At 32.9% G+C, this 17,500-nt stretch overlaps 1 protein-coding gene across 2 annotated transcripts in view; it reads right to left on the reverse strand.

Annotated features, from left to right (window-relative positions):
* Positions 1-7,803: 7,803 nt before the first annotated feature.
* LOC144957494 (kinesin-like protein KIF28) overlaps positions 7,804-17,500 on the reverse strand; it is a 42,418-nt gene continuing 32,721 nt past the window's right edge. Inside the window, exons 20-25 of one of the 2 annotated variants that reach the window (XM_078888815.1) lie at positions 13,490-13,636; positions 12,637-12,762; positions 11,139-11,291; positions 10,148-10,228; positions 9,097-9,235; positions 7,804-8,156 (exon numbers count right to left, since the gene is read on the reverse strand). In XM_078888815.1, the coding sequence (XP_078744941.1) occupies positions 7,924-8,156; positions 9,097-9,235; positions 10,148-10,228; positions 11,139-11,291; positions 12,637-12,762; positions 13,490-13,636 (879 nt within the window). In that variant the 3' untranslated portion in view covers positions 7,804-7,923. Of the gene's footprint in view, positions 8,157-9,086; positions 9,236-10,147; positions 10,229-11,138; positions 11,292-12,636; positions 12,763-13,489; positions 13,637-17,500 lie in introns of both variants that reach the window. The other variant, XM_078888816.1, reaches the window with a different exon arrangement.

Consider the following 17,500-nt stretch of genomic DNA (forward strand, 5'->3'; position numbering starts at 1 on the left):
TAATAATAATAATAATAATAATAATAATAATATAATAATAATAATAATAATAATATAATAATAATAATGATGATGATGATGATAATAATAATAATAATAATAAATAATAATAATAATAATAATAATAATAATAATAATAATAATAATAATAATAATAATAATAATAAATAATAATGATAATAATAATAATAATAATAATAATATATAATAATAATAATAATAATAATAATAATAATAATAATAATAATAATAATAAAGACAACAACAAAAACTAAAATAAAAAACGAACAACAGAAACAGAACAAAACACATTTCTGACACACTACACACAGGACTGATGGGAAATCGTATATTATTATATTTTTTAAAAATTAAGAAATCAATAAATACATAAATCAATTGATTACCTTTGGTAGTCTTACAGAAAACCGAAAAAAAAAAACAGACAAAATTATTGGGTATATACCATGAGGCCATCGTGTATACCCATCTTAAAATATATACTACGACCACAAATAAATAATTAAATAAGTTTATGTGTACTATCACACAAAAAGCTTTCTTTGTTGTTGTTATTGTTTGTTTTACGAGCAGGACAAAAAGGACAATCATAAAGTGTGTAAATTCACCTTAATTTAGACGTAATAATAATGAATACAAACATCACAAAATATAAACAACAACAACAAAACACATTCAAACAAAATGCCCCTTTTCCTTAAAATCTTAATAAATCACCTTTTATATGTGTAGCTCAGCAGTGTGTAAAGAAGAAAGTGTCACCTTGTGTATTTAAGGATATTTATCACTTAAATGGAAACAGATAATATTGATAGGTGCTTTAATATATATTATTGTGAATGTGAAAGGATAATATCAGTGATAGACATCCAGCTCTAATGAAATGTAAACAATGTCATTCTTCTTCTCATATGCTTTTGATTTCTGAATAGATGTATAGTCTATAGTGGTAAAGTGTGAATAATAAGCCGTTAGAAGCAGCTGTGGGTTGTAAAAATTACTGGACGAAAATTAGTGAAACAGCTTTTTAAAAATATAGGAGGAGGGTGGGGGGGGGGGGAGACAAAATAATTAACACAAAATCAAAATGTTCAGCCAGGTTGAAGAAGGGTTTTGAGAACCGGAACATTTCTTTTATGAATTTTAGTTCTTATTCTCTCTCTTTTAAAAAAAACATACATTCATTTTTGTTCATTACTTGGCATAGTGGTATAGTCTTATAAATATTTTATCTCCTTGTGTGTATTCACGCCAGAATGGCTGACACAGTCCTGTATCATGTAATTTCAACACAGAGTATTCAAACCTAACATTGTGATCCAACTACTCTTTTTTATTATTTAAGAGAGCCATAAGGCCCATTGGAGTTGAAGTTTATCTCAATTTCGGCAATGTTAAATGGACACTTTAAGTTGTTGTTTTTTTAAAGGAGTATTGCAAGACAGTTAGGTCATTTCAGCATCAGTAAAAAGGAAAAAACTAGGATAGTAAACGAAAAAAATAATCTAGATTAACAATTTTTAAAATACTCAAGAAAAGGTAAGACAAAGGAGACTGTTTCAAATAGGGAGCAGAAGTAGATTACATGAGCATACTATTCAGTATATACCCAGTTTGAGATCACCTAACAGTCTCATCCAGACGCAAGCCCAGGAAGCTACTAAAAGAGGAATGCACTCAAATGTTTACAAAATATATTCAACACTAAAACATTGTAAATCAGTGCACAATAGGGCGTTGCTTTACACGGAAAAAAATATCAACTCCCAAAACTAATACTGTACATTTGACTGTTTTCCCCCTCAGCCAGGACCACGACAAAACCAAGTTAATTAATCTCATTCAAGAAAAGACAGAAAAGAAACTTGGAAAGGAATAAATATAGGGGGATACAAGACAAGAAACGATGACCTGTCTACCCACCATTGGAGAAAAAAAATATACTTTCTTTTGAATAAAACGTATAGAATTAATGCAAGTCTCATTTTGTTCAAAATATATTCAATTACATTTGTTTTTAGGGGTTTTACGGCGCTTGCAACACATTTAAATAATTTTTTTCCCCTGTAAATTGAATAGAAAAATATAATTAAATGTTGGAAATCAATCATTGTGGTTGTTGAAATCATGGTTTTATTTGCGTTTTAATTTGTTTTCTTCCGTTTTCATTTTTATTTCCCTGTCCATTTTGTATTTCTTCATTGCAAAAAAATCGGAAAAGCTGTGCATGAAATTTGTTGAGAAATTTGTTTCTTTCTTGCTATAAAGTTGCTACACTATTGAGATTACAAGGGTGGCATTCAAAACAAAGACAAACACGAATATATTTTACAGGGTGTTTAAAAATAATCTTTCATTAAATTGAATCATTCTTTTTCTTCATCATCATCATCATCATCATCATCATCATCATCATCATCATCATCATCATCATCATCATCATCATCACCATCATCATCATCATCATTACTTTTATTATTGTCATCATCGTTTCTCTTCTATGTTTTCTAAAACAAAGGATTATCACCTCAGATGGTCTTCAGAAATTTATACTCAGCCGACCACATGTATTGGCAGGCCTGATAACGCAATCAAGATCTTGATCAAAGATGATTAATAATTACAAAAATGAATATAACAGGTTCAAAAAGAAAAAAAAAGTTTCAGGCCCAAGAAGGCTGAAAAATGGTTTTTAGCCCGAAACGTTCCGTGTTTGGTATTTTGTTCTTTTTCGGAGCTGTTATATTCATTGTGTTTGGTCATTGCTTTTATTCCAGTCCACAGCTTCTCGCAGCTTAGTAACTTTTTAAAGATTGTTGTAATGGACAATATTTTGCATTGGTTTTCAGACATTCTCATTACTACAATGAGCCTGTAACAATTTGTTTGTTTTGTTTTTGTTTTTAAGGATTTTACGGCGCTTGGAACACATTAAGGTCATATCAGCGCCAGTAAAAAGGAAGAAAATGGGATGGTAAAAAGTTATAAAATTACAATTAAAGCACCCAAGAGAAAGTAAGACAAAGGGGAACTGGGAACAAATTGGGATCAGATATAGAATCCAAGAGCATACCACCCATGTACTTAGTCTGAGATCATCTATAAGTCTCATCCGGACAAAAGCACAAAATCCAACAAAGAGGAATACACTCAAATGCTTACATTATACATAATACAAAAATAACAAATATAATAATACATAACGGAGAGATGATTTACAAGGATAAAAATATCATCTCCCAAAACAATAACTATGCATTTGACTGTTTCCCTCCCAACCAGGGCCAGAACAAAACCAAACAATCTCATTCCAAGACATAGACAGAAAGCATGTTGGAAAACAGACATAAGGGGATAGAAGACACAGTATGTACCTCCTTGCCCACTATGGGAGTGAAACAATTTGTGTTACCAGACCTGCAAATAAGTAGCATACACGTAGAGCTCTCTGTGTCCTGTTCTTTCTCTATCCGTTTCGATTTCAACCATCAACATCTCTATAAATGTCATTGGATTCTATAAAATCTCTATCGGCATGAGTTGTATTGTCTACTTTTTGAAAAAGAAAAAAGAAAACTGGCCTATTTTGCTTGCACCTACAGACTTGCATACTGGAATGATTTTGACCATTGATGCACAAAAGATTTTTCTTTGTCTTACTTAATTATAATCATTAAAATAAATAAGCGCCTGTGCATAATAAGCCTTTTAATTTTGTGATTTGTTCACATTAAAACTCACTCTATGCTTTTGATATTTTCAGAAAGGGGTAGCCAGATTCAGTTACGCACACCCTCAGATTTTATTTCTGGACCGATTTTGATGGTTGATGGTTCAAAATATTCGTCTCAATCTATCTTAATTTTCACAATATTAGTAATAATCAGAATAATTAAATGGCGTAATAAGCTTTTATTAAGCACAAATTGTGCGGATTCTCCACCAGTTATTTTTTTAAAAAATGAATAAGAGCCTGCCCATCGGAATTAGAGCAAGCCAGATGTCAAATTGCAACATGAAGACATTAGATTTGAAAATTAAAAGAAAAAAATTTCATGTGTTTTTTTTTTTTTCTTTTCATTCATACTGGCACTTGCACTTTAACCTACTTTAAATCATTATTCTTTTTGTTTTTACGCTATGCAATGTTACACTGCACTTTATACCCATTCTTGTTTTTAATAACCGAAATACTACGCTTTGTATTTTAACCAAGGACGATTCGCTGCTGTAGTAAACCTTTATAAATTTCTTTTTTTTCGGTTTGTTTCCTTTTGCTTGATGTACACATATATATATATTTTTTGAGGATTTTAGATTATTTTAAAACACCCTGTATGAATAATATTGCATAAAAATATGGAAGCAGAGTATGAAAATATATTTGGAATGATCATAAAACGTTTATTATATCACAGATTGGAAGTAAAGTTTGGTGCATAATTATAAAAAGAACAAAATATATACATCAATCGTTTTATTTCTTAATGAGGCCTAAAAAATAAATCAATAATAATAAACCAACTAAATTTCACAATAACAAATTAGAGAATAGGCACTGATGTAAGATGAAAAACTGAAAAGATGTGGATGCGACAGTATCAGAAAAAGCCAAAAGAAACATACAAGGAAAAAAAACCGTCCCAAAAATATCATCCTAATGTTTGAGGGTGGATATTTTTTCTTAATTTGTACATCTCTTTCTGCCTTGTCTGATACTGTTTCGTACACAGATTCAACAAAAAATACAAAATTTTACCTTCATACAATGCAACAATATCGTACCAACATTTAATTCTTAGAATTTTGACTATATAATATTTCTTCAATCTATATTAGGTTCTACAAGGATACGGTGGTCGATGTCAAAATTCAGGATATTAATATGAAAAGTGCTACAGCCCGGGCTATACAGTATCATCCAGTTATAGACTGCAATAGCTTTTTCTTATCGAATGGGTATAACTTTTTTTTTTTAATTATTCAATTTATCTTTTTTTTCTGCTTATATATATATATTTTTTATCTAAGTGTGTTCCATTGATAATGGATAAAGTCGACCTAGCTTAAAGTCAACCAATCTTTCTGGTCCAGCAGTGTTGGTTTTATCAGGAGCCTACTGTATATATATATATACAGTAGGCTCCTGATAAAACCAACACTGCTGGACCAGAAAGATTGGTTGACTTTAAGCTAGGTCGACTTTATCCATTATCAATGGAACACACTTAGATAAAAAGAAGAGAATATTTGGGACCAACAAGAGGTGTTGACTGTAATCAAAAGTTTACTTTGAGAGTGTTGACTTTATGTGGATTCCACTGTACTAAATGTTTTATATATCATATGATTTATTATTTTAAAGATAAAAAGAAGCAGACCATTTTTTTTTTAAATAGAGAGAAAACCAAACCTCAGAAAAAATACAAACCTGAACTTTACGTGATAAGATCTTAATATAAACTTTTAGGTGACAAAATTATTCTCATGTATTTTCCTCTCTACATTAGCATATTACATTACAAACTATATTTAGATTATGTCATGTACTAGTGGGGCCTGGTCCCACTTTTTAACTTGTTGGTACGATATTTCTATTTCACACAAAAGTAAAAAGTAAAAAGCAATTTCCACCATCTGAGTCATAAAAGGAAATTATCAAAAAACAAATTTTCTATAAATCTTTTTACTAAAAAATTTATAATTTATGCAGACTATATATTTATTTAGATCAATAAATCAACGGATCACATTCGGTTGAGCATTGATTTTCATTCAATATGTTTCATAATACCTTACACACACACACACACACACACACATATAATATATATATTTATATCCCTTCCTGTAAGGTATTATCGTAGTGTGCTATGTATGTAAGAGTATGTTGTTATATTGAGAGAATGATTCAAATTATGGTAATCACATATATATCATTTTAAAGGCTATCACAGTCTTAAAGAAAGGGTATGGTTGACGTCATTCAACTGTTTGTTGTTGATTTTAGACAGTGTAAAAAGCGATCAGTTCTCACCAAACCCTCTCTACCAGCCTATGAAATGAATGAAGTTGACGTCACTCAGCCAGTTGGGTGATTAGTTCTCACTACAATCTCTGAATCAGACTATACACGTTTAAGGTTAGACATAGTTTTGTGTGTTGGGATAATAGGTGTAGTGAATATTTTACGTTTTAAAGAGGACACATACAATTGTATGTTGTTTACAATTCTTTATGACTGACCTGGTAAGCATGTTGATGGACTGCATGGCATAACTATTTGTACAAGTTCTTGATTACTGTATTGAACCCAATGAGTGGGTTTCCTTCATTCTTAAGCATGTTGTTGTGGTTGTGATGTTCGATAAATAAATCATTCTAAATTCACCCTGTAAATTCAAGTTTTCTGTAAGTACTTATTCTTTAATTCAGAAAAATGAGTGGAGCAGGCACTTATGTTGATAAAAACAAAATATAAAGTAAGAAGAAAAGTGCTAGAGACACCATCCATGGCCTCTATTGTAGAGCATCCCTCTTGCGTCCAGGCGGACTTGCCGCAACTGTAGTGTCGTAGTTGTTGAATCCTCATCGCCACAAAGTTATTATTCTCTTCTGTCCTCCTTCACTTTTCTACTCACTCTATTTCTTGTTATTACCTACTTATTCTTTACTTATTTTCATTTACACTGACATAATTTTCTTTCTTTTAAAATTTTTCTTTCATTGTATAATCCATTAAGTTATAAACAACATACTGTCAAATATGAACACATGAGAAGTAAATTAAGTTTTGCATTTGTTTTTGCGCAAAGAAAACGTGCTAGACATTCATTACTATATAACAGTAGAAGCTTACTAAAGAAAATGGGTTGTTGAAGACTATTTTTAAAAATATCATAATCTCTGTGAATTTGTTGGAGAGTATAGCCAGCATTGAATAATCAAATAATTATGCATATTGATATGCAGTAAATACTCAGTCTGACCAAGATTGTCGATTAATATGAGTAAGAAGATCAAAACAAAAAGAATTTTCTCTTCTGAAAAATGCTAATGATTTGAGCAAATACCATGAGGTAAAACATGAATTAATTATTATTAATTAAACACATAAAAATCTCACTTCATCTGTCACCATCCCTACCGTCATTAATTTGTAGATTAAACACAACAAAATAATGAAAAAAAAACGTTAATGAAAAGGGAAATAAAATGAAAACAATGTTTTTTTTTCAAAAGGTTCAATTATAATTCTCATTTCATTTTTTTATATTTGATTTTTTTTTTTTTTAATTTAAAGTAAATCTCAAAATTAGTATTTACATATATTTACATAACATGATAATGGTTTGGAGTATTTACATAAACAAGGAACAGTCTTCTTATAAACATAGCTTTTTAAAACCAACTTTACACACGTCAATGAAAGGGCCTTTCTGCTTTCGTAGTTTTCACAATTGTTCTCTTCAATGACTGAAATAAATTACAATATATATCATATAAATCTATAATTTTCTAACAAAGACAAAATGCTAAAATAATGATTGTCTTGTCCTATTTGTGTGTGTGTGTGTGTGTGTGTGTGTGTGTGTGTGTGTGTGTGTGTGTGTGACTCCCTATACAGCCAAATAACATACTGCAGTCCCAGCCCTGCCAAATATTTCTCTTCCGTCTGCCTGGATTTTAATTTTAAAAGATGCATTCATGTTTTCATTGTTTTTTGTTATTGGCTGAAGAAGTGTTTGAATCTGAAACATTCCGTGTTTGGCATTTCAGTCCTTTTTTTTTTTTTAAAGCTTTAATAATATTAATTTTTGTTCATTAACTTTTTTTTTACAGTCCAACCCGTAACACTGTTATAACGAGGTTTTACAATGGATAATATTCAACTCTACTGTCTTACAACAGTACACAGGTGGATGATTTCTTCTGGCTCTTGTCTGACCTGGCTGATTTGGCAGATTTGGGTGTTTTTCTGGCAGACTCTTCACTCGATGTGCTGGATTTACGTCGTTGTTTAGGGGTTGGTTGCAGTTTGGCAGGCTCCTTCACTTTCTCTTGGTCATTATCCTTTTTGTTTTCATCATCGCTTGAAGAAGAAGAAGAACTGGTTCCCGATGCAGTGTCTTCATCTGGTAAGGAATAAATGGGATTATTTTGTAAAAAATATAAAAAATATTACAACAAGAAATTAGTTTCTAGATTATGATACGACTTATCAAAACTAAGGTGGCATTTCAATGTATAATTATTCCGTCATTTGTGATTCAACATTCCATTACGGTATAAAACGTCAGTTTTACTTGCTTTGTTAAATAAAGACATGAAACGATGCCAGACAAAGCAAGAAAGAAAAATGCAAGAAAAAAAACATTCCAAAAATTCAGTCTTCTTCGACTGGGGATCGAACCTTAGACCTCTTGATTACCGGTCAGATGTGCTACGATTACAACAAAGAGGTTCCCAATAGTTTGGACAATTTTTCAATTTGATATTTTCTCAATTTCTCAATTAAATAAAGAAAGAACTATCATACCAGACATTTCTATGGATTCAACATTTTCTATGTCCCTCTCATTGCTTTATTCATTCCTCAAGCATACCACCTGGAACCAAATTATGTCTATTTCATGCAGTACAAATCACTTGTAAGGTGTCTTTTTTGTTCTAATTTTCAATAATCTTTTTCCATGTTCATAACCAGGTACCCATTCAAAATTGAGTTAGGGAGAGTAATGTCTCCATCCAGGACCAGAATTTTACGATTAAATTATTGTCAAATATCTATTCACTGACTATGCTCAACATTGCTTGATTTATCTAACAAGCTGAGCAGTTGAAGAAGTAACTTAGGCAATGTTTTTATTGCTGTAGAAGAGGCAATGGCGTATTGGCATGGTTGACTGCAGCATTCAGAGAGAGAGAGAGAGAGAGAGAGAGAGAGAGAGAGAGAGAGAGAGAGAGAGAAAAGGAAACTACACTGAAAACCACATTCAAACTGTTTTTAAGATATCTTTTCTTACTTATCACATATTTCAACTAGGTATTAGATAAAAACGTACCAGTTTTTACCTTTTTCCATGGGAATGAGGTTGATGCATTTTTGTGCTTGGTCCTCTGTATTGGCGTTGTAGATCTGACCAATCAAATCAGTGGAAATGCGTTTCTTCTTGTGTTCATTTGCTTTATCCAGCATCTGACGCATGTGGCGCTGTTGAGATAATATAAGTTAATTTCCTTTTAAAAATAAAATCTTGAAAAGATTAAATAAAATTAGTGATAAACGACGTGAACGTATTTGCAGGTCTGATTACCGGTGCAATTATGGGCTGGTTTTAACATTGTTGTTATGGAGGATATAAAAATAAATTTTAAAATTCCCTTAATTCATCCCATAGAGAAAATTTTTCTCAATGGTCTATTCTAAGGGAAGGCTAGGGCGAGGTGACTTGCTCAAGGCCACACAGTGCAGCGGCGGGTGGTCAAACTCAGTACTTTTCGGGTAGTGTACCGCAGAGCCACGCCGTTCCCCGTTGGTTTGAGAGTATTTCCTTACAACAATGAGACTATACAACTTGGGTAATCAGACATGTCAATGATAAACAAAACAAAACAAAACAAAAAAGTTGAAAATTATTATTTTAAAATAATAAAAAGTTAAAAGGCAAATTTAAAAAGTAAATTATTTAAATTCCCCTTAGTATTCCCAATGAAAGAATTTTTTTCCCCCGAGAGAAAACTGGAATAACAAAGGAGACACTGAAATGCCGTGGTCGAAAGTGAGCTAGGGAGAGAAAACTTCTCAAGATCACACACTGGATTGGGAGAATCAAATTTGGTATTTTTTAGTAGTAGTAGTAGTAGTAGTAGTAGTAGTAGTAGTAGTAGTAGTAGTAGTAGTAGTAGTAGTAGTAGTAGTAGTAGTAGTAGTAGTCGTAGTAGTGGTAGTAGTAGTAGTGACAGTGGTAGTGGTAGTAGTAGTGGTTGTAGTAGTAGTAGTAGTAGTAGTAGTAGTAGTAGTAGTAGTAGTAGTAGTAGTAGTAGTAGTAGTAGTAGTAGTAGTAGCAGAAAGAGTAACAGCGACAATAATCTTCATCATTTGTCATCGTCCTCAGATTCTTACCAGTTTCGCTTCCAATTTTTCCTGCCTCTTTTTCAACATGCTGACTTCCATCATGTAACGAACTTTGTCTGGATCAATTCTCTGGTAGAGAGAGTGTAAAGGTGAAGGAAAAAATAAAGATATTTAATGGCATTATTTTCTTGTATTTGCAACGCAAGATATGATATTTACCGACCTGCCAACTGGAAAATTTAAAAAATTGAAGAATTAAGAGATAAAAATAGTTGTCGCTACAGTTAACTTCATAGATCAACAATTGACCCTGACGAGGCTATTTCAAAACTTCAAAATCCTTTGAATTATGCAGCCTGATACCAAACTTTCATTTTCACTAAGTTTTAATGACTTTGAGATGCTTATGAATTTCTGAAATGGGAGCCGAAATTTCGTAATTCTACGAATTTTTCCTAATAGTAGGGAGGTCTGTATTTACACATTAACATACATCGTCCCTTTTTTAAAGACTTGTAGTCAGACCAGTATCTATTAAATGTGCTCAATGCACTTGATAAGGGTATTGTATGAAATGGTAATATGGTTCCGTATGGCCTGCTGGGGAAATAAATGAAACATTGTGAAACACACTCTCCTCGAGCTTTAAAAAAAAAACCCAAAAAACTTGAGCTTTTATATAGCACAATATCCACTAAAGTGCTCAAAGCGCTTTACAAAGGGTCCCTGACCAACAGAAACATGTAACCAGTAGAACAAGACATGACACCTGTTAGGCGATATGACAATTTTTTTTTCTGACAAAGACAACACCGTTATCGGCCAGGTACTCATTTTACACCGGAGTACGGTGAGAGAATGTGAGTAAATAGCCTTTTCCAAGGGCTCCTCCTTCCTCCTCCTCTTTCCTCCTCCTCCTCCTTCTCCTCCTCCTCCTTCCTCCTCCTCTTTCCTCCTCCTCCTCCTTCTCCTCCTCCTCCTCCTCCTCCTCCTCCTCCTCCTTCTTCTTGTTCTTTTTCTGAAATGAAAACAAACCAACCTTGATATTGTCATTGGCTGCAGAAACTCCTCCCTTGGCCCTGGAGTCTGCTAAAATGGCCATCTTGGTGTTGACTTTCTTCTTGTCCTTTGGTGGCTTCTGCTTTCCCCAGATTTGAACCATGACGGCGCTCTCTTGCAGGAATGTCAGGTACTGTGGAAGACAGTAGCCAAAATTAATATTGGATTAGTTGAATGGCTTTTGAACACAGGAGAAAATTTATGAATTTGAGAAAAAAATAAACTGATAAATATCTGTTTTTGATGATTTATGTTCTTCACAGAAAATTTGATCACTGTCATCATTATTATCATCATCATCATCATCAACGTTATCACTATTAACATAACCTCAATCATCATTATAATCATAATTATAATAATAATCACCATTATCATCATCAACATCATCATCATCATCATTACCACCATCCTCATCAATAAATTTCATGTTTGGAGTTAAAAGATATGATATAAAAGTAAAATTTCCAAACTAAATAACAGAAAGTCAAAGTTGTTATTTTTTTTTTATTAAGACGAATAAAATAAATGCTATTTTATTCTAAACATCTTTTTACGCACAAAATTTTCTGTGTAGTTTAATATTCGACTCAATTTGGACATCCTTAATAACCAAGCTTTGCTTAAATTCCAAGATCTTATTACAGAGAGGGCATGCCAAATATTTATCTGCCATCCATCTAGCTATTAAGTAATGTATTTATATTTACAATGTTTCTTGTTGTTGGCTGATGAAACGTTTTGAGCCCGAAACGTTCCGTTTTTAGGATTTTGTTCTATTTTCTAAACTGTTATATTCAGTTTTGTTTATTACTTTTTGAGTGTCCTACTGTGGCCTTCATGAACTTAGAGCCTGACACTAGGATTTGTATGGTGATGTTTTTTTTAGTTATCATTGCCTTGTTTTTTTTTTGTTTATTGTCAGGCTAAGGAGTCTACAAAGGCTATGGTCCTACAGCCTTTTCCAGATTTCTATCATAAACCATGCTACCAAATTTGTCACACTAGTCTTTAGGGTGATGTAGGTGGGTCCCAATAGCTCAGTTGGTAGAGCACTCACTAGACACGCAAAGGGACCAAGATTGATCCTGGAATCAGTCTAGGGTTTTTTTTTCTCTAACATTCTGTCCACCCAGCAGCGATTGGGTATCCGGTAGCTGGGTCTCTTGGATCTGGCAGAAAATATTTAGGATCCTATCTAAAGGGTGGCAAGCAACTGCTAATGTCCATTTCACACTATAGAAACTGGGATAAAATCCAGCTCCATGGGCCTAATGGCTCTAAAGGGCTACTATAGATAGAACGAAGATGGCTTTTTGCCATCCACGTTTATGAGTACTTCTCACTAAACTGTATTAACCAGATTTTAAAAATTCATGGTTACACATAGTTTTGTGTGTTGGTCCGTTATACTTTCGGATGGCAATGTTGTGAGCTTCTTAGACAAGCGCATACTATCTATAGGATGATGTACTGACCTCGTTGTCCACCTTGGCTACGTTGATCACTCGTTTGTAGTTCCAGTCTGGATTGCTGGTTCCTTTGATAACGCTGGTCTTGGAGAAGTCCACCTCTTTGTAGATGACGAATTTAGCATACAGTTCCTGGGGAAGATCAGATAAAAACAATAATGATAATAATAACAATAATAATAATTATAATAATAATAATAATAATAATAATAATAATAATAATAATAAATAATAATAATAATAATAATAATAATAATAATAATAATAATAATTATTATTATTATTATTATTATTATTATTATTATTATTATTATTATTATTATTATTATTATTATTATTATGATTATAAATAATAATAATAATAATAATAATAATAATAATAATAATAATAATAATAATAATAACAATAATAATAATAATAATATAATTATCATTATTATTATTATTATTATTATTATATTATTATTATTATTATTATTATTATTATTATTATTTTATTATCATTATCATTATTATTATTATTATTATTATTATTATTATTATTATTATTATTATTATTATTATTATTATTATTATTTATTTCAGTATTATTATTATTATTTACTTATACAGTGCTCCACATCCTCATAAGTGATCAGGGGTGCTTTACAATTTCACATTTCGCTCAAACATTCATTCACCAAATTAATTCAAGAATACAACTTGTCTACATACAGTAGGGGAGAGAGAGAGAGAGAGAGAGAGAGAGAGAGAGAGAGAGAGAGAGAGAGAGAGAGAGAGAGAGAGAGAGAAAGAGAGAGAGAGAGAGAGAATAAGTCGTGGGAAGGGGGGTGAGGGGGGAAGGGAAAGGCAATCTTACATCATATCTATTGGGAATTCCCCGTCCACTGACAATTTTGAAGACATAGTCAATATTCTTTCCATTGAGTGTGTTAGGGTCTTCACAGAACACGTCATCCTTCTCCCCATATTCTTTACCCTTTGGGTCACAGGGGATAATCTCCATCTGGAATATTGAACACGTAAAATAAATGAGATGGGAAAATAATCTTAATAAATAAATAAATAAATAAAGATAAAAAATAAAGATAAATAAATAAACAAATAAATAAATAAATAAATAAATAAGTAAATAATAAATATAAATCAAGAAATAAAGAAATATAAATGAATAAATAAAGAAAAAAATGAATAAATAATAAATAAATAAATAAATAAATAAATAAATAGACAAAAAATAAATAAATAAATACTTGACTTACTTGACTTAGATGCCTTTCGCGTCTCGACCGAAAGATCGGGTCGCCTTGGCTGTTTCCAGTATTTCCTGTGTGAGGTGTCTCCAATATTGCCGGTCCTCTGCTAGGGTTCTCAGATTTTCAAGGTCCCCTGCCGTTATGAGACTAATGCTATGTCCAAGTGTTGTGAGGTTTTTGTTTAGGATCACAGGGAGTGTTGTGATCGGTCTTCCTCTGAAAAGGTTCCCGTGTTTTTGGAAGTATCCCGACATGGCTTGGTTTGCTGGTATGTTTTTGTCCCTGCGTAGTATGTGACCGAAAAGTTGCCATCGTTGTTGTAAAATGTCAAGGGAGATTGGTCTTTCTTTTGTGATCTTATAGAGTGATTCATTTGAGATCTTTTTGGGGTATTTGATGTCCAGTACCCTTCTTAGCTGTGTGCGATGGAAGGCATCCAGATGTTCTTCTTCGGATTTTGTCAACGCCCAAGTGCCGCAGTTATACAGAAGTACCGGTTTTACAAGAGCATGGTACAGTTTCAGTTTGGTTTTTCTCTTTATTTTGTCACCTCTAATCCATACATTGGTGAGTTTACTGAGTGCGGCGTTTGATAGCTGTTTTTCTTCTTTGTACATCCTCGGTGTCTCCAATTAGTGAGCCGACTTTCTTTGTTCTTTTCCATTCCTCTTTGTTCCTCGATATTGTTGTAAATTCGGTTTTATTGGCATTGACTTGGAGGTTATATTTCATGAGGGTATTTTGTATGATGTCTATATTTGCTGGTGTTGATCCAATAAAATCGACATCATCTGCATAGGCGATTTCTCTAGGGATTGCATTCTCAATATGAGTCGTTGGTTTTGGAATGACTTTTCGAACTTCTTTCAGAGCGTGTTCTAAGTATATTGTGAACAGAATCGGGCTCAGACTATCTCCTTGGGGGGTCCCGATGTTACTTTCGAACTGCGTCTGTTTTGTGGCCCCGTATATCCTTGGTTGTATCTTTGTGTTGCTGAGGAGAAATCGGATTATTCGGAGCTCGTCTTCGTCTACTATTTCTGTTAATATCTCCAAAAGTTTTCCTCTGTCGATCGTATCAAAGGCTGCGGACATATCGATTCCGGTTATTGTTATGGATATGTTTTCTTTGAGTGCCTTTGCTGCCAACCATTTATGTGTCCATACAACGTCCGATGTGCTTCGGTCTTGGCGAAACCCGCTTTGGCTATGTGATAGGTATTTTTCTATTTTCGGTCTAATTCTGTTGAGGACAATAGTTGACAGTGTTTTTCTTATGGTATTCAGTAATGTTATTGGGCGCAGGTTGTTTACGGGTCCTTTCGTTTTTCCTGGTTTTTGTATTGTAATTAGGACACCGCTGTTTATGTCCCAGTCTTTGTGTGTTGAGAATGTTTTGTTCATTATGTTTGCAATGCTCAGATCCAGGGAGAGTGTACCGCATTTCAGCAATTCAGCGGGAATTTCATCTTCGCCTGGGGATCTGTTATTGTTTAGGCACTTTATGCTATTTCTAACTTCAGTTGTTGTGATGCGGTTGTTTAGGTCTCTAGGGTTTCCTGAGAAGGGCGATATTTGTGAGACTTGTTTGTGAAATTTCTGCTGGAAGTGGTCAGTTACAATGTCAAGGATATCGTTGGGATTTGTTGTCTGTTTGCCAAATTTATCCTGTAGTTTTGGGTTCTCGAATGGTTTTCGGTTCAGAGATTTCGTCGCTTTGAACATAGACGATGCGTTATTTTTGGACTTTTCTATGTCTTCCACTTTTTTGTCTAATTCCTCGTTTCTGTGTTTTATTGTAAGTGATCGAATTGAATGCAGTATTTTGTTTCGTTCCGTTTTCAGGTTTATTATTTCTTCCGAGTCTTTCGTGTTTTGTATCCTGATCCTAAGTTCTTTTTGTTGCCGCGATAGATCGTTAATAGCGATGTTAGGCGTTCGATTTGGTTTGTTCTTAGTTGTATTAATAGAGCCTGCACTTTCTTCCCCCGCATATTTCATTGCCGCTTGCGTCTCTTTCCATTCATTGTTTGGATTGCTGTTTTGCTTTATTTTAAATAGACTTGAGTTAAGTTCATATTGGTAATGAATGCGACATTCTCGCTCATTTACTATTTTTGCCGTGTTTATTTTGACTGCCGTTTTACCTTTCTGTCTTCGTTGTCTGTACACATTTATGTTGAAATTCGTTTTTACAAGTTTGTGATCGGATGTTAGCAGTGTACCACCGTATGATCGCGAGTTGGTTGAGTAGTGTTTATGGCGGTGTCGACATATGATATAGTCTATTTGGTTGTGTATTGTTATCATTTTGTCTTGGGTTTGGTCTTTCCTTTGTCCTACCCATGTTGTCTGGTGTCTTGATGGGTGGTTGAAAGCACTGTTTGTTATGAAAAGTTTTCTCTGTTCACAGAACTGGACTAATTTTTCTCCGTTATCGTTACGTTTTCCTTTTGAGTATGATCCTAAACATAGTGTGTCACTGTCGAGACGTTTTCCTACTTTGGCATTAAAATCTCCAGCAATTATTAATATTGATTTGTTTCCTATTTTGTTCAGTGTATCGTCTAGGTCTTTGTAAAATTTATCAGTTTCCTCTGGGTATTGTTTTGCGCGTTGACTTGTTGGTGCGTAAACATTTACGATTGAGATAGTGAACGTCTTCTTATCGTGATCGTCTTTATTATCGTTATTCTGGTTCCTTGAATTGATCTTACACTTAAGCTCAAGAACACATATTCTGTCCGAAACATTCCATTCGTCACTAGTCAAATCCCTGCAGTTTTTATTTATGAGAAATCCACATCCATAGTGAGGTGAACTGGAAGCAAAGCACAGCAGTCTGTGACCATTTATTGTTTGGTCGACGCCATCTTGGATCTTCGTCTCTTGTAAACACAACACATCGATTTTATAACTTTCTAAATCTTGACACAGTTGTTCCTTTCGAATGTTACTTTTAATAGATCTTAAGTTAAAAGTTCCAATATTAAGATTAGTCCACATCAGGTAAAAATTAAAGATTCCACACAGTGAATAAATAGAAACATAAGACTATCCACTGAGCCGAAGCTCAATGTCAACAGGTGTCAGCCATGTTGTCCGATCGATAAATAAATAAATAAACTTTATTTATCCACAAGCAACTCAAGTTACGAACGTGAATTATAATAATGAATAATTATGCGATATAAAATATCATTTTCATGTATCATAAAAGAATATTGTAGTAAATCCTAGATAACATCCTTCTTTCTTATAATATAATTTCTATTGAATACTGTTCTTGTTTTTATTATCATAGTCTTAAAAAAATAAGTTTTCTTATTCCTTTGTTTTTTTAGGATATGTGTGCCACGTTCACAACACATATGGCCATATATGAAGGCTCCTTTTTAAAAATTAAGCAACAAAAAGGTGTATGTGACATGCGCTTATCCCATCTGCTTGCTAAGATACTAAGAAGTTGAAGATTGAAATACTTGCTTTTGTCTCATGAAAGAAGTTCTTGCAGTACAGTGGAATCTGCATTAAGTATACATTCTTAAAATCAACTTCAGCTTAAACTCAACACATCTTGTTCATCCCAAATTTTCTTTCCCTTATCTTATTAG

This window comes from Berghia stephanieae, chromosome 12 (assembly GCF_034508935.2).
Source record: "Berghia stephanieae isolate SIO BIC M18660-M18661 chromosome 12, UCSD_Bste_1.3, whole genome shotgun sequence".
NCBI lineage: Eukaryota > Metazoa > Mollusca > Gastropoda > Nudibranchia > Aeolidiidae > Berghia > Berghia stephanieae.